At 44.5% G+C, this 26,065-nt stretch overlaps 1 protein-coding gene across 5 annotated transcripts in view; it reads left to right on the forward strand.

Moving 5' to 3' along the window:
- The window catches only part of CPNE1 (copine 1), an 87,579-nt gene that overhangs the window by 51,621 nt on the left and 9,893 nt on the right, over positions 1-26,065 (forward strand). For 4 of the 5 annotated variants that reach the window (XM_014598369.3, XM_014598371.3, XM_059733319.1 and 1 more), the window contains 9 exons: positions 392-475; positions 1,089-1,178; positions 10,914-11,012; positions 15,706-15,792; positions 15,873-15,932; positions 16,421-16,554; positions 20,928-20,982; positions 21,063-21,114; positions 22,515-22,648. In XM_014598369.3, the coding sequence (XP_014453855.2) occupies positions 392-475; positions 1,089-1,178; positions 10,914-11,012; positions 15,706-15,792; positions 15,873-15,932; positions 16,421-16,554; positions 20,928-20,982; positions 21,063-21,114; positions 22,515-22,648 (795 nt within the window). The remainder of the gene's footprint in view (positions 1-391; positions 476-1,088; positions 1,179-10,913; positions 11,013-15,705; positions 15,793-15,872; positions 15,933-16,420; positions 16,555-20,927; positions 20,983-21,062; positions 21,115-22,514; positions 22,649-26,065) is intronic. The other variant, XM_019485572.2, reaches the window with a different exon arrangement.

Genomic DNA, 26,065 nt, shown 5'->3' on the forward strand with positions numbered 1-26,065 from the left:
GAGATTTCAAATAGGAATCCATAGTGGCAAAGCCATTCTGAGCTGCTGTGGTCTTTCTGAGTTCTTTGCATCAGACAAATTGCTCTATTATCTTTCTGTTATCAAAAGTGAATGAAAGCTAAGAGCTGGCATTTTCTGAGGGGTGATAAGGCATTGAATTGAGATGGCAGCTAGCAAATAAACTTAAAGGGCATGGGGAAGAGTCTGTTGGAGCATGTTGTTTTTGATGTTTCTGAAAATTCAGCAAACGGAAAAAGAGGAAAACAAAAGACATTTAAAAAAAGTGGGGGTAACATAGTGTATACATGCATAGCAGTTACTTTATCATAGTCCCTCATTAGTTGGGTAAAGCTTGAGGGGTTGATTACTACAACTCTGTTGCTGTTTACAGGATTTCTTGGGCAAATCAGATCCATTTTTGGAGTTTTACAAACAGAGTGACAGTGGACCATGGCAGCTTGTTTACAGATCAGAGGTAGAACTTTTACAGTGATCCAAAGATTTCTTGCATTTTTCAGTTCTGTTTTCATTGCATGTAATGGAAGAATAACGTGTGTGATTATAAGGGATCAGAATATTGCTGTGTATTTAGAGAAGCTGGTTTTAACTAAATTAATGCTAATTTGCACTTCAAATAGCATGTTTTGTCTGCAAGATTTCCAAAATATTTTCCAAATAAAGCCCAGGAGAGTTATGATCTACGACACTTTTCATCAGTAGAAAATCTTTAAGAGCTGTAAGTTAGGACTTTGTTTACTGTGAAAAAAGCACAACATTCCCTAACACAGCATTGATTTAATGCTGAATTGGAAGAAAAAGTGACACCCACTGAGCTACAGATTCTTATTTCCTGAAATACTTTATGTTTTACTTTATTTCTCTTTCAGGTATTAATTAGGTCCAGCCTTTCTTGATATGTAAAATCATCTGATAGGTTCATAGCCCAAGATGCTTACGCCCATTGCTCAAATTGCCTTCAGTAGGTTTCCACCATTAGTTCAGAACCCTTGGTTCTTACATTCTTAAATGTTTTAATGTTTTGCATGAGACATTAATATAAGATAATTAATATTTTTTTTTCCTTGAAGGTGATTAAGAACAATTTAAATCCATGCTGGAGGAGGTTTAGTGTTCCCTTGCATACATTCTGTGGTGGGGACTTCAGCAGGCCAATCAAGGTAAACTCCATGACAACTCTTGAATGACTAAGCTTACTCTTAGTCCTTTGCTATTGGAAGTCCCAGTCTCCAGGTTTATATTATCTGTTTGGTTATCTATAAAAGTTCTTTACAATCTTAAATATTAGCAAGTTATCATATTTCTATTAAATACAAAGACTTTGTTAATATAATATGAGCTGTCAAATTTAAATCAAGAAATGCAAAAGAGAGTTTCTGTTACTTTTTAATGACAGATCTATGGCAAGAATTAGCAGGTTTTTCAGTAATTTTTGCACTGCGCTCATATGAATTTTTAATAGATTGTACATTTTATTTTCCTACCCACTTCTAATTTAAAAAGTAATGGACATGCTCATAAGTGCTAAAACTTGTACAATTGATGGTGATGAAAAATGAACCTTAGTGCCATCTTCAGTTTAATCCATTTGCATAGATAAGGGATCTTTCCTTATTGCCATCTTGAGCAGGTATTCTTCCTTGCAACTGATTTGGTTTTGAGTCTAGATTCTGCCCTAGAGTTCCTACATATAATAAATTACTTCTTTCTGACTTGGAGCTATTAACAGGTCACCACTTACTGTGACAGTTTTCTGTATCTCAAAATATATGACAGTTATATCATGTACTGAATTCATTGAAATCTGTTCTCTTGCATAGAATTCAACAACATCCCTCTTCCACATTAAATGCCTCCAAAGACGCATGCTGTTCTAGTTAAACTACTAGGCCGTTATTCTGTCAACCACTCCCCAAACAATTTTTTCCTGTTTCATCTTTTCCAAGAGGAAGCCTTATTGTGGGAATCTGTTATTAAAGTTTTAGGAAAAAAGCATTCATGCTTATCTGTGTGCATGTGTATCAGGATAAATTCAAAGAATTATTGAGATTGTTAATTTTTAAATAAAAGTTCAAATATGGCCTGGAGAGTTAAGTACATGGGAAAAGATTTCAAGTGATAACTTCATGGGATTAATTACTGGGAAAATGACTACAGCCTAAAAGGACTCCGCTTGGTCTAGGAGAGCAGATATGATGAGGATATTTGAAAGGTGTTTGTGTTTGCCCCATTGAAAATATTTTTTAAAAATTTTCTGTGCTTTGTCAGTAGGGAAATAGTTTTAGGTATTTTGTGACATGAGAGAGTAGGGGGTTTATTATGCTGAAAGCTTCACTTTACAGTGGTAGTTCATGTTTACTTTGGCACAAATGCATTTTAATAATAATAGATTTTCACTAAGTGCTACAGAGCTCAAAATATTTACAGACACTTAGTCCTCCCCACACACTTGAGAAGTAGGGAAGTGGTATTCTCTGCTTACAAATAGGAAAGTGAGTCAGAGGTGAGTCTGGGTGTAGGGAAAGAAATAACAATTGAAATGTTTCAACCCAGCTGTACAAATGTATGTGCCCTTTGAAAACTTTCAAGAGTAGCTGAAGAGTGCAAGAGTACCTCTTTAAATGAACTAATATTTTGAAGCATTTAGCTTTTTATTACTTGTGCACAGGGACTGAGGGGAAGATCCTGCCAGCTTTCCAGCTGCTGGGTTCCACTCTGGGTCCTAGGGCACTGCTAGGTGCCTACTAGGACCCCTGTCTCTGTCAGACTCTCAATTACCCCTGCTGTTACTCTAGCTAGAGCTGGACTTACTTACCCTCTTTCCCCACTTCCCTCCCCATTGCCAGACCCCTGCTAATTCCTAGAGTCTCCTCTCTGCATTCCCCAGCTGAAACAATTTCTTTAATTTGGAAAAATTGATTTTTTTTTTTTTTAAATCTGTATCCTAGGTTGGAATATAGGAGTATTTTAGTAGCATTCATATAAAATGTTATCAAGCTGGAATTTTCTGAGGATGTGGAGAGAAAATTTTATGGGATATTTATGGTGTCAAGTCCCTTGGTTTAAATCTTTGTACATCATGGTAGGACAGTTGTTTGGCAAGAACTGCTTTGTTTTGAATTAACTTCGCATCAAGTTTTTGGTTTGCAGACCCCTGATCTGTTTATGTAGTGAGGGGGATCATGGCCATTTCTATGAATGCATGAAGGATAACAGTCAGTCAACATGGCCTCCATTTTGAACTTCTTAATGTATTAACATAGTTATTCAAAGATCTCACATGGATGTAAAAGTTAGCTTGTTTGGTTTGGCTTCTTAAAATGTAGCTTTGTAGGTCTTAAGGTTATTTTTGAAAAAGTGTTTAACCAAAGTTAAGATAAACCATAAATCTTGGTTTACACAGATTACCACTGACATATTTGCTAATATTTCACTATATTTTTCATATGCTGCAACTACTGCTTTTTTGCATTATGATGTAAGGATTGGTCTTGAAGCTTTGTTGCTTTCATGTTTTTAAAATACAGGTTTCCCTTGCCAACTGCTGGGGTTAGGTTCCTGAAAGTTCCTGTGGTTGGCAAAACTGTGGTTGGCAAGACAAAAGGCTTGTGGGGAAAATGGTAGGTGGTGGGCTGATGCACGGCCACAGAAAAATGTGGTTACTCAAAACTATACCATGGTAGCCAAAATGGTATATAGAATATTAAGCGTGGATACTCAAAACTGTGGTTAGCAAAACCATGGTTGGCGAGGAAAGCCTGTACAGTAATCTGTGACAAGATAATGTCCTTGACTCTTTTTCTCCCTTTTTTTTAAACTGACACAGCTGTCTTCTCTACTGAAGTACTTTCTTTGGTAATATTTTGGTATATAAACATGAAATTAAAAAAAAAACAAAATAGCTAATTCATCTGCTTACTGATAAAACTCAAACAAAATTCTCTGCTTTCTGTGAGTTTTGATCAGGTTTTCATTTTTGGCAGCGAAAGGGATTCTTTATTTACTTTGAGTACCTCTTGGTTCCTATTGGACAAATGCAGTGTAAGTATTTGCTGACAATCTTGGCAATTTGAACTGTACTCTATTATATTGTTGAATATATGATTCCACTGTAAAGAGCAAGTTTTAGAGGGATTGCCTACATAGACTGTGCAGTGATTCCTTACATATGGCAATCACTACATAGTAGTCTAGGATCTGATTTTATAGTGCACCATGGGTGACTGGTGTCACCTTCGTTAGGGGGTCACATGCCCCCCAGTGACCAGTCAGCGACTGGGGAGGTCCCCACTTAGTGCTCACGGGGGGGGGCACGCACTGGTGCTCTTGTCTACCCCCCCGCCTGTTGCCTGAGCAGCAAGTGCAGCCGGTCAGGGGGTGCATGTACACCCCTATGCACCCCCTACGCATCGCCACTGTAGTGCATTACCTACTCTACACTATCTGTGTGAAGACTGTAAGGACACTAAATGCAGAATAGTTTACTTCACTTTTGAGAGTAGAATTGGTACCTTGCATGAAGTCATTTTTAAGGTCAGAGCCTATTCTTCATGTTGATCATCCAAGTGATATTCAGGTGTCTTCTGAGGCACAGCTGTACTGCTAGCCAGCACATCCACAGGCGGTGAATAGTGGAATGACCTTCAGGGAAAGTTAACTGTGAAATAAGCAGGGATAATTCTCATGAATAAGCAGTTGCGGAACAAGCAGTGGCAGCACCATCAGGATGTAGTGAAGACAGCAGATGGCTTTCCCTCCTGAAAAGCTACATATATCCTTTGACTGTGCTGTGACATGATGTGAATACAGGTTGCCACTATAATAAGCCTTCTCAGGCTCCAACCATGGGTCTACAAGTTCTCAACGGCAGAGCAGGCAGAAGATGTTAGAATCCCAGTGGCTGCGAAGGCAGATGAGTGCTGCAGGAGAACAAGATCCCCAGTTGTCTTGCCATGAGATCAAGGTCACATTCTGCCAAGAGCCAGGTGGAAGCTGATGTGCAGCACCTTCTCCACATTAAGAGTCACACACAGGTGTCTTTTATGAAATCATGGAAGACAATCATCCTTGACTGCCAAAGAAGATTCGGGTGTTAGTGTGATCCTATCATAATGCTTGAGTCCTGAAAAATGGTTAAATGCAAAATGTGGGTAGATCTTGCTAGTTCCCACTTGCTGCTTTTTATGATTTAGTGTTAAGGTTAAAATGATGATGTACTACAAAAGTGAATATTTTAATGGTTTTTAAGGCATTCAAACATGGAGGGATAGGATTTTCCTTAGCCACCACTAATCACCAATTACGCACTGGAAATTGAGGCTGAGCGCACTTGTAAATTCACACACCTTTGTATTGCACAGTGTATTGCACACATTGTATTCCTCAGGTAAAAAGCAGACCTAAGATGATTTCCTTTAAATCATTATAATAGTTTAGTAGTGTTTTGTCTCCAACTCCCTACCCTAATAGCTGGTATGAGCATGCTATGAAAAGGAGTGAATGAATTGTAATTACTCCCTGGGTTCCTTTCTTATCCATATATAGAGCAGATGGGGGTGGTTTTCTGTTTAGAGAAGTTGTGTTGTCAAATGCTCAGATTGCAGGTAAGATCTGATCTGTGTGTTATAACAGAGGTCCCCAGAGCATATTCAGATTTTGCAGAATCTCAGTTTACATCTTCAAAGTGTCTTTTGTGGCTGTGAGAAGAATCTTCCTGATATGAACTGTTAACCTAGGGGTGTGCAAAATATGGCCCGAGGGCCATATCTGGCCTGCCAATTGATTCTGTCCAGCCCACAGATAACTTTTGGGGAGACCTGTATCACATTAATTAGCATAAATGTTGTTATTTTGATTAAGTGTGAAAATGACATGAAGGATGGAAAACTGCGTGTGGCCTTACTCGGCGGTGGCAGCGGTTCCTTGAAATTGAGGATGATGTCTGTCATGTTTGATGGGTCCTCAGGTGACTGAGGAGCCCAATTCTGGATGCACACGTTCTTTGGCAATGGGGGCATGTTGTTGCACAGGGGAGTGGGATTCGTAGCCCCAGATTGATCTCCTTCCTCCACCGCCTCTGTTCCACCTCAGTATCGAGTCACTGGGCCTTGAAGTGGCACACACCTTGGTGGACCAGGTGGTTCCACACTGAACGGTCAGCAGCTTGCTCCTCCCAGCCATTGGTATTGATGTCTCTGTGCTTGAGGGCAACCTTGAGTGTGTCTTTGTACCATTTCCTTTGGCCGCCCTTTGAATGTTGGCCAATGGAGAGCTGGGAGAAGAGAATCTGGCAAGGGAGGCGGTTCTCAGACATCGGTTCTATGCCTGCACTTGTCCAGTGGAGGGCAGCAGGGCCCAATGCTTCACCCCTGCCCTTGACCACAGGAGGGCAGCAGAGCTCCAGGTGTGGTCTGCAGCAGCCACGTGCAGTGGCAGGAAGAGTGTGGACAGAGCCAGCAAAGCAGCCAAGAAATGTCCTGCAGAGAAATAGGTGGCAACCCAGCTGCACACAGCCCCTGTCCACTCCTCCCTAAGCTCCCATGAGCACCGGAGGTCAGGGCCAAGCAGCAGATGGATATGAGCCTGTGCTCCACAAAGCCGGTGCCAACAGGATGCTGCTCCACGCTGCTTGCCTTTGACCCCACTGCTTGCCTTGCGCCCATATGGATTTGCCACTTCCAGGCAACCCGTAGTGGCCTCGCTGCACTCCAGGCAGTGGTGGACATGGCGCAGCTTCACTCTGTAGTAGAGGGTGCAGCACAGCCTGTACCAGGTCAGTGGCGGCACAGCTGGAGTGGGAGGTGTGGGGTCCACGGGCAGGACCCAGCACTGGGCACTGCCACAGCATTGGGCAGTGGAGGGGGAGTTGTGTGGAAACTGGCAATGTGATTGTCTGTGGTGATTTGAGAAATGTTTTGTGGAAATGTTTTTGAAAATAGGATATTTGGAAAATTGTATGGTAATTTTAGAACTTTTTCTGGAAATGTGTGGAAATGAGATTTATGTGGAAAACTGGTAATTTTGTGTTGTAATTTGGGAACATTTTCTAGAATTATGTGTAGAAATATGGTGATATTGTGCAGAAAACTGGGTATAGCATTTATAGTATAAAGTTTATATTATAAAAGCCATAACAATTTTTAAGTATAGCTGTTGTTAAACACCATTAATTTTATGTGTGCAACCCTCAAAAGCTCACCAAAACTTGTCAAGTAGGCCTCCAGCCCAAATAATTGCCCACCCCTTTATTAAACCCAACAGAGTTTGGGTTTTTTTGGCTCAGTGTTGAGATCTCCTCCGTTATTTTCTCAGGCTGGTCATTTGGTTTTTTGATGATGATTTAAATGTCAGTACAGGCAGTCCTCGACTTACGACTTTTGGAGTTACAACGAACGGTACTTACAACCTTTATAAATTTACACCATTTTGCGGTTCCAACACGGGTCTCGACTTTACGATGCTTGACACAGCTGCGTCCAGTTGGTAAGTCAGTTGTGGTGGAAGGGGAAGGGAGAGGGAAGGGGTGTGGTGGGGCAGATTAGCACCTCCACAGCGAGGAAGAGATTGGGGCTGGGACTGGGGTAAGCACTGCCCAGCTGGGGTGAAAGGGGCTGCAGGGAGGTGGAGGGGTGGCTCCCTCCACTGTGTGCCGCTGGTCTGGGAGGGCATGGTGGGGCATGTGCCCCCAGATCTGCGCAGGGCAGGTGGGGCTGGGGCTGCCCCGGGCTGGCAGTGAGGGGGGCTACGGCAAATTTTCAGGTGGCTGCAGCCCCCGCACTGCCCCCACCCTGTCCCCAATCTGGGGGCACCCCCTCTCCCCCCCATGCCCTGCCGCTGCCGCCACTCACCCAGCCAGGGAAGGGCAGGGCAGGGCATGGGGGTGCGGGACAAAGCCACGGGTTGTCCAAAAGGCATGGGGAGGCCAGGGTGGCTCCTGCTGCTGCTTGTCCAGAGGCAGCACAGCAGCTGTGCCTGCCCAGCTCTGCCCAGGCAAGCAGCAGAGGACATAGCCCCTGTTCCCAGCGCCTTCCGCTGCCTGCCTGGAGCATAGCCCGACGCAGCCTTGGCCCCGCCCGCCTCGTGCAGATTCAGGGGCACAGGCCTCCTCCCCTATGCCCTCCTGGCAGTACACAGCGTCAGGAGCTGCCCCCCACCTCGGCTGGGCAGCACTTGCCCCAGCCCCAATCCTTCCCTCGCTGTAAGGGCATTGATCTGCACCTCCCACGCCCCTTCCCTCCCCCCAGCACATCAGACTTACCAGCTGGTCGTAAAGGAACCAATCCCCCATTTATAACATTGTTCCTATGGGAAAATTGGTTCCGAGTTATGACGTTTCAACTCAAGACACAGTTTTCAGGAATCAGTTGCATCATAAGTCTGAGGACTGCCTGTATTAACCTGGTGGATTTCACCAACTAATGGATTGATGGAAGGTATGTAATGATGCCCAAAGTGGAAACTGGAGTTTGCTAGAGGATGGAAATAAAAAGAAGGGAGGAAAATAGAAAAAGAGGATGAGGGAAGGAATAGAAATAATGGGAAGAAATAACTATGGTCATGTAAGTGAGCATGTTTTCACACTCAGGAGGCTGACTGAAAATTTGATTCTTAATGGAACTATTATTTGTTATATAAAGGCAATATTTTACCCTGATTTTTTTTTACCCTAGATTTCCCACTGATATTTATGGAAAATGCATAGTAATCCTGAATGTGCACTTTGCTTTCTGGACTATAATGTGGAATTTGGCCTTTCCAAAGAGTTTGACATCTTCATTCAGAGTAGTGGTGTTCACAGTTTTGGCCCCGTGGGTCAAATGAATAGTGTGGGGCTGATCCCTGGGCTGGATCGAGTTCCATGCTGCCCCCTTCTTGGCCCCTGTGCACCATCTCTCCCCAGCCCCCCACACACAGATCAGGCACTGTGCACCTGGGCTAGTGCATGTGGCCATGTCCTGCAGGGTTCTTCACAGATCGGGGCGAGGGGCCCAAAGGGCAGATAAGGCACAGGATGGGGCTGAGCAGCCCTGATCTAGAATGTTTAGTGGAAGGACCTGAGAAGGAATGTTTGGAAAATTTGAGGTTGATGGAAGGCTATTGTGATGGTATTCATTCTGAGTTACTAAAGCCAGACCCTAGAAGGATGATAGGTTTATAATTCTAAGTGGACTTTGTTTTAGAGCAGAAGGGAAAAGCTTCTGATTATATGTATTGTTTTTTAATTGTTTACAATTCAGTTACTTGCATTCTGGTATCTTAATAAGTAGAAAGTGTATTTGTGGGTATGTGTGGCATGCTTACTGTTCCTTTCCTCTAATCTAGTTGTGTTTTGTGTACAAAATTAAACTCGCATTTATACTTCTGGACTTGCATAATAATGTTCAGTTCTACATCCTATCACATTTAATCAAGGAGAGATTTTGGATGAAGGAAACTTTATGCTTTCTGTATGATTTAGGTTTTTTTGCATGATAATTAAAAGATTGAGAAGTTATATCTCAAACTAATCAGGACTCACTTTGAGTCACTCTCTTACTGTCAGGTTTCAGTTAGTGATGCGGATGACAGTACTAATTCAGATTTGATAAGGGAGTTCATTTCATCACTGCAAAGCTGTTGGAAGCAAGAAATCGTGGTGAGCAGTACATTTCCCTTCTGGACATGGATATAACAGAAGCCCCTTCTTGTCTGCAAACACCTCTTCCCCCCCCCAAATTTTGGGCATTTCTTTTCCCTCTCAGTTTTGGCAGAGACCTAGCGCACACATTGTATGGGTGTGGCAAGGCTCGGAGCAAGCCAGAAAGCTGAAGTGGTTTCTGTAGGAGAAACCTAGAAACTAAATCTACATATCAGTTAAGCTCAGTGTCACTAAAGAAAACAAAAGAACTAAAATATCCACTGCAAAGGCTGTAAATATATCCTGTGCGAACCTAACTCACTTACTGTCCCCAGTAGCCTTTGATCCTCTCTACCTCACATTGCATTGTTATCTATTTCTCACAGTGCATTTTATATTCATCTGTCTCATCTTTACCATGGCATTTTGTATTTTATGTTATATTTTTAAACTCTTAAGGAATATACTCCCTGTAGAATGAAGTTACACCCTGGACCATTGTTAAAACTGCAGTGAAATTGTAATTGTGAAGTGATATAATCTGTTGAGTGAATGCAAGTGAATGATGATCATCAGCAGACAATAGCCTAGCCAAAGGAACTCTATTTTAAGCTAATCAATCTAAAGAACTGATTCCTGAAACTGAGCACTCGCCCTATGGGCTATTCCTGTAACCCATAACAATACAGCCAATAAAAGTCAAGGGTGGACTCCTAAAACTTCAGGTACCAGCAGGCAGAGACCCCTGTGACTAACAGCTGTCAGGTACTACTCAAGACCTGAGTGGGACCGTGACCTCCGGATTGGGTAGCCATGATGCTGGGGGATCACACAAGTCTGCCAGAAAAGGATAAAAGGCAGTGAAGCATGACCCTTAGTGGCAGCCTCTCATCCAGCACCTGACCTACCGAGACGGAAGGACAAGCAGGCAACCCCTTTCTGGAGAAGACATCGCCTTGAAGGAAGCTGACCATCAACAGCAGATTCCAGGGCCTTGGATAGGTAGATATACTGACACCAGTGCTCACAATCACTACAGCAGCTACTACACACTATACTACATGGGTCTGAATGAATGAGTGCATGTGTGTGTGTATGTGCTAAGGTGACCAGTACCACCCATAAGTCAAAGTTTGCATTTATGATTTTATTGGTAACGTCGCATCCAGTCCAATAAACTAGAATTTATTATGATCCCGTGAGTTGGTCCTTTGTAGCCAACAGTTCTTCTTTCTGATAGAATACACTTGTCTATTGCCTCTTGTTTCTTTCCTTTCAGGTACATTGTACAGATTATGATAGTGATGGCTCACATGACTTGATAGGGAGTTTTGAAACTAACCTGTCTCAGCTGCAGAAAGCACATGATGGTTCTTTGGTAAGCTGTTTCTTTCTCCCCTTTTATTCAGCTGTTTGAGAGGGATTCTATAATCTTGCAATATAGATTTTCTACTCCCCATTCTGTTGTAACTGTGTTTGTCCTGTACCTTGTGTAGTACTAAACACATTTCAGAAAAAAAGTTCTTCACCCAGAGAAAACTGATCTGTTACTTCTCCTGGTTCTGAAGTTCCCTGATGCCATGTTTTCAGCAGCTTTGCTTTCTTCTGTCTCTGCCACGTTGGGTGAAAGCAGAGCAGTTTTCTGTCTCTTGTTCTCATGCCTTCAGAGCAGATTCCAGGAGACAGGTCAGAAAGGGTCCTGATTGCATGGGTGAGTTGACTTCATGACGCTAGAGGAAGTATGTGACCTTTTCTTCAACCCATTTCCTCAATTCATTGTGAAACCAGAACTAGGGGAGAAGAAAATAGGGTGAGCCACCCAAGACAAATAGGACAGGGAACAGCTCTCTCCTAGATCTTGGTCCATCTCTTATCTTACGCTGCACCTACAAGGGAAATTAGGCTTGTGCTTTCTGTCTTCCTGCCAAGATTCTTCCTTCTCATTGTTAGGGGACCGAGTCATAGGAAGCTGGGGGCAGGAATTGGATCTCTGAGGGTGGGCTGAGGGTTTGGGGGCCAATTACCAGATCCGGAGAAACTGGAGCACCATATACAACACAAGCTGGGGTCAGAATCCAGAAAACCAGCATCTAGGTTACCACAGCCAGGGGGTAATTCACAGGGCAAAGTCTGAGCACTGAGTCAAGCCAGGGATCAGGAACCAGGAAACCAATCTACAGGGGAAATCTGAGGCCAGATCCAGGGGAAAGCTGAAACCAGATTCAGGAACCAGGAACACCAGAGAAAGGAGGAATCAAGAGGTTTCCCACAGCAGACTAGGTCAAAGCTGTTGACTGTCCTGGAAACCCACTGTCTCAGCGGGGACTAAATGGTTAAGTGGCTCTCCCAGAAGCCAATCAGGATGCTCGCTGTTCCTAAATTGGGACAGAGTTCATTAACTGGTAACGTTGTAGGTATGGCTGCTTAGGTACTAAGCCCGGGCTAGCTTGCCTGATCAGAGTTCCTAACACGCCTGCTCCCTTTGAATGTATACCCTCCCACAATCAAGAGATAAGCAGACCAGACTACGAGACAGAGGGCCTTGTTAGACCTTATGCTGTAACCTAAACAAATCTTAATCAGCTTAGTGTTGCTTGGTTTAGTGGAGCAGTTGTATGTAAGGCTAAAAAAACTTATCTGACTGTTCCTGACCTGCACAGCTGTGACTTGCCACTAGGACAAGGGACTAGAAGCGAGGGAAAGGACAGGCTCACGGCACTTGCTGGGCAGAGCAAGTGTTGCAGCTGCGGAGTGCTTGGCAGCCACTTTTTTAACAACTCAGAAATGTGTGACACATGGAAAAATAATTAATTCAGGTTTTCTTTGGCATTCCCTGATTTGTCAGTCTGCAAACAACAGCCTTGCTTATCAAGAGTTGGGTGGGGATGGCCTGAGATTAAATCAGTAATGGTTATGTTACATATCACCTCCTCTTAGGAAGCAGATCGCGTCAGGAGCAGAGCAAGCCTGTCCACGCAGCAGTGGGAGGGGGCACTGTCTCCCAGTTGCCAGTCAGACTGACTCTGTTCCCAGCTGGTGCAGAGCAAACCTGCGTAAGCGGCAGTGGAGTGGCACCAGAGCAGAGCTGTTCTGAGCAGCAGTTGGATGCACCACTGCCTCCTGGGATACTGGAGGACTTTAACTTGGGCAAAAAGGCTGCGGAGAGCTGCCACAAGTTGATGGAACAGGAACAAAATTAGGCAGATTACAGATAATGCTGCCCTGGAGTGGTGTAACATTAAGACAAATAATGAGCGCTTTAAGCCACTTAAAAGGTGTTAACATACAGCCAGTCCAGGGGTTAAGAGCTCCAGAAACAGCCTAAAGTTATTGTGTTACAAGGCCAAAACTGCATGGCTGGTTTCCTCCTCTGTTAGGTTGCATTAAGGTGACTCTGAGGATATGCACTTCCCCAGATAATGCCACACTGGGAATGGCTACATGAAATATTTTACTGTGCTCTAGACTAATCTGCTGCAAAGCACCAGCATCTACACATGCATACCATTTACTGTGCAGTAAATTAGTTTATTGTGCAGCTAGCTATTATCTATAAATACAGGTAGTAAACTAACTGCACAGTAGATACTGCACAGTAGCACATGTAGATGTTGACTGGGAGCAAATTTGCTTCTTGTCAGTCCTAACACTAGGGTGCCATAGGGGATGGCGAACTCCCCCGGTTCTGCTGCTACTTAGCTCCCAGCTCCCCACAGAAGCAGGAGCTGAGCAGCACTGGGACTTAAGAGCTCCCTGCTTCCCTGCACAGCCTGGGTCTGGCTGGGAACTGTCCCTTCTGGTCCAGGGCAGCTTCCAGCCAGCTCTGGGCTAGGTGGGGATTTCCCTGAGCATCCCCAGGCTAGTCAGGAACTGTCCCCCTTCTGGGGCAACTCCCATCCAGCCCTAGGTTGCTCAGGGATATCTCTACCCAGCCCAGAGCTGGCTGGGAACTGTCCCAGAAGCAAGACAACTCTTGGCCAACTCCAGGCCACATGGAGAGGCCCTGTTGGGAATGGGGCTTGTCCCAATGTGCATGGGACTGAGAGAGCTCTGCAGCAGCAGTTGTCTCCTGGCTCCATGCACATCAGGACCCCTCCTCATGTGTACAGGGCAAGGAGACAGCTGCCACTGCAGGTGGCAGATCTGTCTTGGCCCTGTGCACATGGGGCCCAGCCCCATACCCCCTGCCAGGCACCAGGCTAGCACCCCAAAGGAGCCTGGAGCTCCCCCTGGCTGCTGCAGGGGGCTAGAGCAGGGTAGGAGCAGATTTGCTCCCAAAGCCTTACTGTGTAGTAAGCCTTTATAGCATTAATATCATGTATAGATGCACCCACTAATCATATTGCTGATGTAGGAGCGTTCCATGCAGGGGCAACGCATAGGGGGTGCACATGAGTGCACGTGCACCCCCTGAGTGTGGCGGTACACCCTGCAAAAAGGCCCATTATCCCCATTGGCCGCTGCCGCTGCTGCCAGCAGCACTTGTGGGTGGTCGCCAACCCTGGACAGTGCCGGCAGCGTCTGCGGGAGCTCTGCGCTTATCGCTGCCGAGCTCCCACCACCACCACTGTGCTCCCACTGCCACCATCTCAGCCATGCCCCCACCAGCCACAGGGGGCACATGCCGTTCATGGTTCCTTGAGATCTTTCCATGATCTGCTTAACTCTGCAACAGTCTACAAGCACTTGGACCATCCTGCTTAACTTTTAACAGCAAAATGTTTCTAAAAAATTTAGATTAAATTTCAGGATTCTGCCAAATCTTCCAGTTCCTCTAAAAATCTGTTATATGTCTAACTGCCACTGCTCCCATCCCCAAGATATGAGGCACTGTAGATGTTCAGCAACTTATCAGTGTAATGTTGAAGTGGCAAAGCTTTTAAACCAGTGGTGCTCAACTTCTGGTCTGTGAGGCCATGTCATCTGGCCCGTGGAGCATCCCAAAGGTTCAGAAATCTTGTGGTGGGGAGTGGTGGCAGGATTAATTACTACAAATTCCACAGCCATGGCAATTAATGCTGCCACTCTTCCCCTGCCACCAAAGTTCCAGACCAAAGAGTACCTTGTGGGGTGGATAACACGTGGAGTCACACCGGCATGTAGGGTCACTCCGTGGATGGATCTAGTGTGTGAGGTCATGCATCCAGCCCACAGGCCCAGAAAGAAGAGGAGTACTATTTTAAACCATTAGATTAGGGGTCAGCAGCCTTTTCAGGCTGTGGGCCAGATTGATGCAGCTTGGGTCAGAGGTGGGCCAGCTTGCAGGGGCCAGGCACTAGGGTTCAGCCACTGCCACCACGTTGCCCAGTGGCTGTGCAGGAAAAGCACCCCCCATCACTTTTTTCAACATTGGGAGAGTGTTTGAAGCTGGTGCTTGTACCTACTGCAGAAGGGGAAAGTAACTAATGCTGAAGCCCCTTGCTGCTGCAGGGAAAAGCAGGTGCTTTCCATGTGCTGCTGTTGGGAAAAGTGGCAGTGATGGCTGAGTCCTAGTGCCACCACTCCATACTCCTTCTTGCATCTCACTCAAACTGTGTCAATCCAGCTGTTGAAGCCGCATGTCCACAGGCTGGATCAAATGGCTGCACAGGCCAGATACAACCTTCAATCTATAGGTTACTGATCTCTGTTTTACATAGTACTGATTCTACCTGTTCCAGATATTTATCCATCCAGTGTGAAGGATTTTTTATAACAGAATTTAAAACTATTAGGCGTGCAAAAAAAATTAACTGATAACACACATAGCTATCTAAGCATATTGTTGCAGGTGCATTGGTAATTGGCCATGTACTTTAGGCACTCACTGAAGGACATTTTGTACATCTCTATCTTCTTTTGAAAGCCTGACTATTTAAATATACCTAGTTTTTAAAACAGAGATGTCACAAAAGCTAAATTAGTTTTGTTTACTGAATCTATGTTTAATGATCTTATTAATTTCATTGGGGGCCTGGTTTAAAATGGAGCAAAGTGGGATTTGGGCTCTTTGGGTTCTGATTTAAGTTTCTAAACTCAACTTGCTTCAGTTCTCTGTGCAATTTGGTTCTTCTTTGCCTTGCATCCTGCAGGTGGAGTTTGAATGTATTCATCCTGAGAAGAAACAAAAGAAAAAGAAGTACAAGAACTCTGGCATTGTTATAATAAAATCTTGCAAGGTAAGGAGATTTTTCTTAACCACCAGGATCTTTTTTATGCTTTTGGAAGGAGGTGTAACTATGAGCTTTTATTTCTTTAGATTGAAATGGAATACTCTTTCCTGGATTATATCATGGGAGGTTGCCAGATTAATTTTACAGTGAGTTGCTTGCCTGCTTTGTTTTCATATGTAAATAACATAATAATTATGAGGTTTTATATGAAAAATTCTTTCCTCTTTAATATCTGTATTTCTGAGAGATTATTAGGATTGTAAAAAATTGAAAAATGTAATTTCTTTCTTTATTTTTAATCATTATTGTAGCTCTATGCTTACTAGGTAGAGAGGTACTTATATGTTTTCTTTCCAAGTACTCTGTTTAAATAAATAATGATCAAACTGCCATTTCCTAGGAATGGGCACACCATCACCTGCTTGTGTCCTAAGGGTGTGTTAGCACAGATATATAGGATAGCCAGGGAGTAAGAAAGTGCTTGTATGATGGTGTTGTGGAGGCATGGTGCTAATCTACAAGTGTGCTAATATTGGGCTAGCTAACCCTGTTATTGGGTGTAATAATTTTCTTTTCTCTCACTTATGACATTGGTAATGATTCAGTGATCTGCTGTATTTCTCTTCTTGATCAGGTAGGTATAGACTTCACTGGTTCCAATGGAGATCCAAAATCACCGGATTCTCTTCACTTCATCAGTCCAAATGGGATAAACGAGTACCTGATTGCCATCTGGAGTGTAGGGAATGTGGTCCAAGATTATGACACGTATGTAACAGGTTTTTTAGCTGATCCAACCACAGGTTTTTGAAAAGTACAAGAATTCTTAAGCATCTGCAATAACACATTACAGTTTATTTTGTAATTTTCAGATCCCTTATTGCTGAAGATGCATTGCATGTCTGAATACGCTGTTTTCCCAAATCTTAATTCAGTGGGGAATGAGTGCTTGCCTGCTCTCTCTCTATGCCAATGTTTTTAGTAATTTCTTTGCAGTCCTGTGGCAGGACAGTAGGGAGCGCTCCTGCACTGAGCCACCTACTTCACTGCGCCCAGTCAAAAACCAGGTTCTGAGTACTTCCTCAGGGGCGCCGACTTATGGCCAACCCCCTTCCTTGAGCACACCCACAAGCCTGGGGTACTGCTGCCATGACCAGACTCAGGTCTTTGTCTGGGCCCTGTGCCACCTGTGATACACAGACCCTCTGGACCTAGGGGTTGCTTAACCCCAGCAGGATATATCCAGGTGCTTCTTATAGCCTGAAGCATAGAAAGTAGCCTTCCTTAGTCAGCCAAGTAAAGGGAGCAAGAAGAGCTGCCCAATCTCTCAAGTATGTACAACAAGGCTGGCTATATCAGATAGCTTTGTTGTAGAGAGGGTAGGCATAGGGAGGGGTACAAGTCAGAGAAGTAGCAAAAGAATAACCGTGAGCAAACAAAAGTGGCTTGGTAGCCTTTTGATATGCAACTAGATTCCAGTCAAGTAAATTCCTAGTTCAATTTCTGGTAAGTTACTCACTTTCTGATCCAGCAAATGAGAACTGCAGAGGTCCAAGCTTCTGTGTGTGTTTTAAAATGCCCACTTGTCATCTTCCTGCAGAGACCCTCTTAAATAGCCTCCTGACCTCACCACCTGGACCCAGTCAGGGATTGGTGTCATTTGATGCCGGCCAATCGATTTGAAAAACATCACAGTTACCTGATGGCGTGACATGGGCTTAAGCCCCTGTCCCCATGTCATGAGGTCAGAGCTCAAAACAGTAGAGAGGTTAAATCCACACCCTCATACCTGAGCTAGATCATGTATGCAGTAACCCAGGGCAACCAGGTTGACAGACATCTGAGAGGACAAAGAAAAAGGAAAGGGGAAAAAAAACCCTAAAACAGGAAGCTGGGATGGAGTTCTTTCACAGTCTACATCAAGGGTCAGCAAACCTTGTGACCCAGCCTCTGCTGCAGGCAGCAAATCTCTGCACCCACCAGCAATCAGCAGATGCTGCAGAGGGATTAGATGGGAAAAAAGCAGTTGGTAGGTCCCTGAGGTTGCGGCCTCAGCAATAGCAAAGGAAATAAAATAAATATGGCAGGCAGTAAGACCCTGGAGATGTCTCCTATGCTGCTCTGGCCAGAGTGCTGTACAGGCCAGATCCAGTCTCTTCCTGGGCCAGATCCAGTCCATAGGCCATAGGATGCTGACCCCTGATCTACGTTATAATTATCCTTCTGGGTGAGTAGGACTGGACAAAAGTCTATTTCCTTATGCCTGGGATTGGTTTTTAACTATCACTATGAAATAGCTGAATATGAGATCAGTGACTTATTAAATCACCTAATTCATGTCATCAAATGTACCTTGAAATGGGCCTTGAATATATATATATATATATATATATATATATATATATATATATATATAAAAAAACAGTAAAACAAGAGATGTTGACAAACATAGAATCATAGAATCAGAATCATAAGGCTGGAAGGGACCCCGAAGGATCATCGGGTCCAGCCCCTTGCATGAGCAGGAAAGACATCTGGGGTCAGATGACCACAGCCAGGTGACCGTCCAGTCTTCTCTTGAAGATCTCTAGGGTAGATGATAGCACCACCTCTGCGGGGAGCTTGTTTCATAGTCTGGACACCCTAGTTGTAAAGAAGTTTTTCGTAATGTTCAGCCTGAAACTATCTTCCAGGAGTTTGTGGCCCTTGTTTCTGGTTTTCCCCCAGGGTGCCCTGGTGAACCAGTTGTTCACCGAGCCCCTGATGTATGCCTCTGATATAGCAGTAAGCCACCATCAGGTCCCCTCTCAGCCTTCTTTTCTTTAGGCTGAAGAGTCTGAGATCCTTCAGCCTCTCCTCGTATGGCTTGCCATGCAAGTCCCTGATCATAAGTCCCTCTCGAGCTTTAGCACGTCCTTGTTGAAGTGCGGTGCCCAGAACTGGACACAATACTCCAGCTGCAGCCGCACCAATGTTGAGTAGAGAAGAGAAGAGTCAAACTTCAGAGAAGAGCCAGTAGAATGGCTACCTGTCAGGAAAGGCTGTCTTACAATAACAGACTTAAATTGGCTGTATTCCTTAACTCAGAATTGTCCAACTGTGACCTGTGTTGAGTTACCAGCCATCCTGCAGGATCATGCCTGGTTGCCACTCCCCACATTGCTCCTGCTGCTTTAACAGCCAGGGTCTCTGGGGCAGGAGACCCGGTAAACCTGCAATCCACATGGCAGCCAGGGGGCTCATACTGCCCTCGTGATGAGGGGATTGTGCTGCTCATGTCCCAGACACCCTGCATGGCATGTGACCAATGATGTGTGTGGCATGTGACTTGTGCAGCATGCAGTCCCTGGCTGTTCAGAAGTTGGACAGCCCTGAATTAACTTTTATTACAGAGAAGATTAAAGATACCTTGATCAATCTAAGTAACTATAGAGGGAACAGTGGGTTTCTGATGGCAGAAACTTCCTTAATCTAGCAGAAAAAGATATAATAGGATTGGGTGGGTAGAAGGCAAACTTAGGCCAGACTTAAACTAGACATGAGGTGTAAATGTTTAATACTGAGAATAATTAACCTTTGGAACAATTTACCAAGGGTGGTGGTTGATTCATCATGACTTGAAATCTCTAAATCAGTGATTATCAGCAAGGGTGGTGTTGCATTATGCAGTGTCTTGATATCCTTTCAAGGATGTTGCGGGGTGCTACGCAATGTTAGTTCTACTAGGTGTGCAAACATGATTCACAAGATAAACCCAGAGATTTCAAATAGAAATCCATAGTTGTGATCTTTCTGAATTAATTGCAACAGCAAAACTGCTCTATTATTTTTCTGTAGTAAAATAAAGAGTAAGAATTCAGAGCTGGCATTTTACAAGGGGTGCCTTGAGTCTAAAAGGTTGAGAGTCACTGCTCTAGTCCAGTTTCCTATCACTGATTTCAGTGGGCTCTATGATATCATTTACTTTCATCAGCTGAAGCAGCGATGTGAATGGATTCATTTAGTTAAGATGGGATAGAATGAGTGAGGAGAATGAGGTATTCTCTCTCTCTCTCTCTCTCTCTCTCTATATATATATATATATAAAACTTTGTCTGTCTGTCCGTAATGCTTTTTTACACTCTGATTGACTGACTAAACCAACCAATCAGAGCGTTCCAAGAGCATTCAGCCAGGAGCGTAGCGGAGTACCGCTGTGATGGCAGGGACAGAATGGGGGGGGGAGGGGCAAGGCCAGCAGTGGTGGCCTTGCTCTCCCCCCCCTCCCCCCCCAGCCCTGCTCCTTGCAGGTGCTGGCAATGGAGCAGGGGGGTGAGCAGCGCTGGCCTTGCCCCACCCAATCTGGCGCAGAGGGCTGGATGCAGGGGGTGGGGGAGCGTGCATGGAGAGAGATCTAACCTCAGATCCAGCCTTGCCGCCATGTCACGGGGTGGGGAACGGGGCCGGAGGAGAAGCAGGCCAGGGCCAGACATGGGGCTCTGTCCCCACCTGTCCCCCACCCCGTCCCCCCCATGACAGTGGGGACTGAGGGCCCAGAGCGAGTGGGCAAGGCCAGCAAAGCTGGTCTTGCCCCCCTGTTCTGGCACATGGGGCCAGACGCGGGGGGTGGGGGAGGGCGGGCACGTGGGGCTGGAGGTGGATCCAGTCTCACCACTGCATCATGGGGGAGAACAGGGCTGGAGCAGAAGCAGGCCCCACTTGCCTCCCCCCCCCCCCCCCCCCCCCCATTCCCTCCATGACAGTGAGGACTGAGGGCCCAGAGCAGGAGGGCAAGGCCAGCTTTGCTGGCCTCGCCCCCCTATTCTGGCACATGGGGCTGGACATGGTGGGTGGAGCAGGGCACAAGGGGCTGGAGGCGGATCCAGCCTTTCCGCAGCATCCAACAGATGCAAATGAAAAAAAACACAACAATGGCCCCAGCCCTGCTCCTTGGAGGCAGAGGGGGACAGCAGGGATGGAGCTGCCATGTCAGCAGGGACTGAGGGCCACCCACCTGGGAGTGGGGGCCCACAGGGCCAGAGGCAGAGCTGCGGCAGCATGCGCTCCGTCCCTGCCCCCCCCGCCCCTCTCCCCCGGTCATTCTTGATGGGCAATTGGCTAGTAAACTTATAAACTTCTCATTGTTCTCCTTTCTTTTTCAGAGATAAGTTGTTTCCGGCATTTGGCTTTGGAGCTCAGGTTCCTCCAAACTTCCAGGTAGGCTTCTCAGAATTTGGGCAGCACCTTTTGTGCATGTCATCATCTTATTAAATGATTGTAACTGTTCTCTCTTCCAGGTATCTCATGAATTTGCCTTGAACTTTAATCCCAACAACCCCTATTGTGAGGGTAAACATTTCTTTTTATTGATAATATTTCTTTAACAGGATGATTGTAGGTTAGTTTTATTTTTTCCTTTTCTTAACAAAAACCAGAAGTGGGACAACAGTCCTCCTCTTTCTGAAACAATTCTGTTAAAACAAAGTCTGTTAAAACAAAGTACATGAGTCAAAAGGCATGTTGGCAGTGTATTTACTAGGTGGGATTGCAACATGGATATCTGTTCTAACTTTAATCAAATTTGGGCACCAGTAGCAATGAAGGTTTTGCTGTGGGTTGTCAAAGGCTGCTGGTGACCCTGGTTAAACACTTGGGTTCCAAGTCCATGCTGAAATCTGTGCACTTGCATCTTCACTGTTCTTGTTAGCAGTGCTAGGTAGATTAAAGAAAAAGGCACACATGTGTACCTGCGTTGCAGTCATGCTTTCTGAATGCACTGTAGAGTAATCCTAGCTAGACATCTGCCAGAATTGTTAGGGCTCTTAGTTTATGGATATGGGTAGTTAATATTCAGAATACTTAAATGGTCATGCCTTAAAAATATTGATGCTATTTTCTCTGTTCCCTAAAGTTGTTAACAGTAGCTTGTTTCTGAGCTCTTGTTAATACTTGTTCTTCATTTTAAATGGATTATAAATATCTTAGAATAGAGACTTCCTAAGCAACATGTCCTACAATAATACTAAAGCAATTTTTCTCTCTTTTTTGAAATGAACAGAAAACTAACCTTTGAGAGGTTCACTCTTAGAATCCAGGTTTATGTTCCTGGAGCAAATATTGTTGCCCATTAGGTTTCTGCAGTCTCTTTCCTTGCAGATCTCAAGGCTGTCCCCTTTAAGCTGACATTGCACCTGCACAATTTAAGTTAGGGTGGCAGACAGGCAGACAGCAGGAAACTAAACTGATACAAGCAAGGAATAATCTGGTGGAAACATACCCACCTGAGTATCTGCATTGCTTCCATACATCTGCACTTAAAATCTGATTTTAGTTAAATTGATATACATTTATTGTAATAGTAAGGTCTTATGGGTTTGCATAAATCATGTCACAATGGTGGCCACCCTACCAATGTATCTTGCTCCAAAACTTCCCTTATATCATAAAGTCACAGGAATTACATTGTCTGGGGGGAAAAAAATTGAAGACTGTAGGAAGGGAAGAATCTGCCATGCACCATTCTTTTTCTCTGCAGATTCCCAGTGGCCATACTTAATAGCACATTACATACTCAATACTACCCTGCCACGCATAGCACCGTCTGCTATTTTATAATCTGTCCATTATGGCTTTCTACATACAAATTAACTGTGAATACTTTGTGCATGTTGTTATGTTTGTGAAAAGAATTAGCAAGATACTTGAAATGTAAAACTTTTTGTGGTAAGTCAGATATTCTTGTTGTACAGGTGTCCAAGGAATTGTGGATGCTTATCGGCAGGCACTGCCTCAGATCCAACTATATGGACCAACAAATTTCTCTCCTATTATAAACCATGTGGCAAGATTTGCAGCTCAAGCAGCACAACAAAGGATAGCTGCTGTGAGTCCATGAACTTTCATTTGTTTGACATTTTCAGTTTCCCTTTATGAAACTGCAGAAATTTCTTCTGAACTCAGGCCCTTCTAGTTTGCTATCTCCCTACCTGCTTACATCTCTGTAAATATTTCCTACATGTCTTTGGCATCCTGGCTCTATGCTTACTTCTGAGCAGGAGGTCTCTGTGACCCACATCTGCTTTTAGATGGGTCCTGTTCCACAAAGGTATATCACCTCGCTATAGCCTTCCCTGGAGGTGCTACAGCTTGGCAAAGGATGACAGAATAACACAATGAGGTTGTCCTTTAAAAGTTTGCAAACACTTTTACAGTGAAAAACTATGTGTAATCACAGTTGGCATGACCAGGCGTGACCATGTGTCCTTCTATCGTGACAGGCTGAATATATAAAAGCCTAGAGAGTAATGTTAGCAATTTATTAAAGAAGGAAACATAGAAAGTTTAGAGATCAATTTAGTTGAATCAACTTAGTTAAATCATGAGCCATTCAGTGATATGGAACTCAATAAGAAATTATGTGAAAAGCAGTAACTTTTTATACAGAGTTGAAAGAATATCAAGAGCATGTAGGGACAAAATCAGAAAAGCCAAAGCACAAAATGAAATGCAACTAAACTAGCAAGGTATATAGAGGGTAATAAGAAAATACTCTAACTATAGTAAGAGGAAGACCAAGGAAAGAGTCGGCCAACTTACTCAGTGGGGGAAGGGAAAGCTAATAATCGATGATGAGAAAGTGAAAGTGTTGATGCCTTTTTTACTTTAGTCTTCACAAAAAAGTTAAGGGTGATGAGCCGACTAACACAATCAACATCAACAACAGGCTAAAATAGGGAAAGAACGAGTTATAAAAAGTGTCTTCCAATCAGCTTGATCTGATCAATTTCATCTGAGAGGACTTTGGGATCTGGCTGAACCAACCTAAGAGATGCTAGCAATTCTGTTTGAAAACTTGTGGAGGATTTGTAGTGTTTCAGAAGACTGTTTGCTTGTCTTTACAAAACGAAAAAGGAATTTACAGAATTATTCAAGCAGTCAGCCTTGGTCCCTGTCTATACTCATCTCATGCTGCTGCCTGACATTCCTGCGGCAGACAGAAGCTTCCCTGCCAGACCATCCCAGCATATGCACATCTGCATGCTTATGCTGGCTCTACTTATCTCTATTCAATGCTAGTACCACTAGGGCATGAAATGATCCCTGGGAAATCACAGAAATTAAGGGCTGGAAGGGACCTCAAAAGATTGTTGAGTCCAAACTCCTGCTCTGGGTAGGAATACCGCTGAGATCAAAAGATCCCAGAAAGTCTCCTCTTGAAGACTTTCAAGGTTGGGGACTGCACCACCTCCTTAGGAAATCTATTCCAGATTCTGGTCACCCTTACTGTAAAGAAGTTCTTCCTTACATCCAACCTGAAACCATCCTGTAACAGTTTATGGCCATTGTCCCCTGGGGTGCCCTATTGAATAGTGAATAGTTTTTCTCCCAGTTCCCAATATTCACCCCTTACATACTTATAGATGGCCACCAAGTCCCCTCTCAGTCTTCTCTTCCCCAGGCTGAACAGTCCCAGATCCCTCAGTCTTTCCTCATAAGGTTTGTCCTCCAGGCCCTTAATTCTTCTTATGGCCCTTCTCTGGATCCTTTCAAGATTCTCCACATCTTTTTTGAAGTATGTCACCCAGAACAGGACACAGTACTCCAGCTGGGGTCTCTCCAGCACCGAGTAGAGAGGAAATATCTCTTCCTTAGCTCTGCTCACGATGCACTGGCTAATGGGGATACTTGGAATGGTCCTACGGGGTACATGCAGGCAGGTGGGGATGGAGCGCCACCACCTCCCAAGAGGAGGGCCAGGGCGGGAAAGCTCACATGCGGCAGCTGCCACCACCACCCACCAGCCTGGTGAGCTTCTCTGCCCTGCAGAGGGGCGCTGCTGCCCTCACTCCAGCCCAGTGAGCTGCCCTGCCCCGTCCCTTCTCCTGGGAGGCGGCGGCGCTCCATCCCTTCCTGCCCGTGCTCCATCCCTGCCTCCCTGCTCCGTGTCCAGCTGCACACCCCCCCCCCCCCCCCATCCCACTCTGCGTACAGCCACCGGGGGTATTTTGATTTTAAAAGGTTGAAAACCCCTGGGCTAATGCATCCCAGTATGCTATTAGCTCTGTAGACTACAGTGTTACACTGGTGGTTCATGTTCATCCTGTGACTAACCATAACCCCAAGGTCCCTTTCGACCAAAGTGCTGGCCACAACATCTCCTCCTAACCTACATTCATGTCATGGGTTACTCCTCCCCAGATGAAGCACTCTGCAGTTATCCTTATTGAACTGCATCTGTTTCTGCTCCGCCTACCTTTCCAATGTGTCCAGGTCCACTTGGATCTACATCCTATCCTCTAGTGTGACCGCTTTTTCCCATATCTTAGTTTCCTCTGCAGACTTGGCCAGTGTGCTTTCCACATCCTCATCTAAATTGTTGATAAAGGTGTTGAACAGCATGAAGCCAAGAATAAAACCCTGCAGGTGTGGCACTGGCCACACAGCTTTCCTTATGGTAGCCTGCAAAAGGCATTTGAGTATTTTCACATGCCTTCAGCCTGTGCTGGGCAATCCTGTGAGATGAAGAAAGTGAAAATAAAGAGTTTAATTCCCTTCTAAGATAGGATTCCAGCACCTCTATATAGAGGTCCAAAGTATGAGTACTGTGGGTATATCTATATGGCACCAAGGCAGCATTGTGTAGAGATACCCAGTGCTAGCTTTGGAGCAGAAGAAGTGTTGTTGCATCAGCACAACCCAGCACCAGTAAGAGAAACTTTACTTGATTCAGGAGAGGTGATGCTAAATGTCAGCTAAAAAAAAGGGGTCTGCAGTTTCAGTGCGACTGCAGAGCTGAAGTTCTTTCAAAATGTTGTAGTGTGGATTAGCCTTCCTAATTCCCAGAAACACAGTGGAACAAATAGTCAATAAACCTATCAGTTTATAAAAATTTAAACTATAATGATGTCATAAATTCCCGCTGACAGGGATTTGACGAGAAAACAAACAAATGTATTTTTCTTCTATGACTGAACATGCCTTGGGCATAAGAACAGTGGATGTGAAGTATCTTGATTTTTAGTAGAGCTTTTGCTACTGTCTTCTGTGACATTCTCATAAGCAAGCTAAGGAAATAGGATCTAGGTAAAACTACTGTGAAATATACAAATGTATGTTATATAAATGGTTGAAAAATCAACATATATAGATAGCCTAACTGTCAAACAGGAGGGTATATCAAGTGAGCTTCCACAGGCATCTGTCCTGCATCTAGTACTGCTTAACATACTTTCATAAATTATTTGAATGATGGAATATAGTACACTTATTAAATTTGTAGATAATGCCAATCTGGGTTGGG

This window comes from Alligator mississippiensis, chromosome 9, assembly GCF_030867095.1.
Source record: "Alligator mississippiensis isolate rAllMis1 chromosome 9, rAllMis1, whole genome shotgun sequence".
Lineage (NCBI taxonomy): Eukaryota > Metazoa > Chordata > Crocodylia > Alligatoridae > Alligator > Alligator mississippiensis.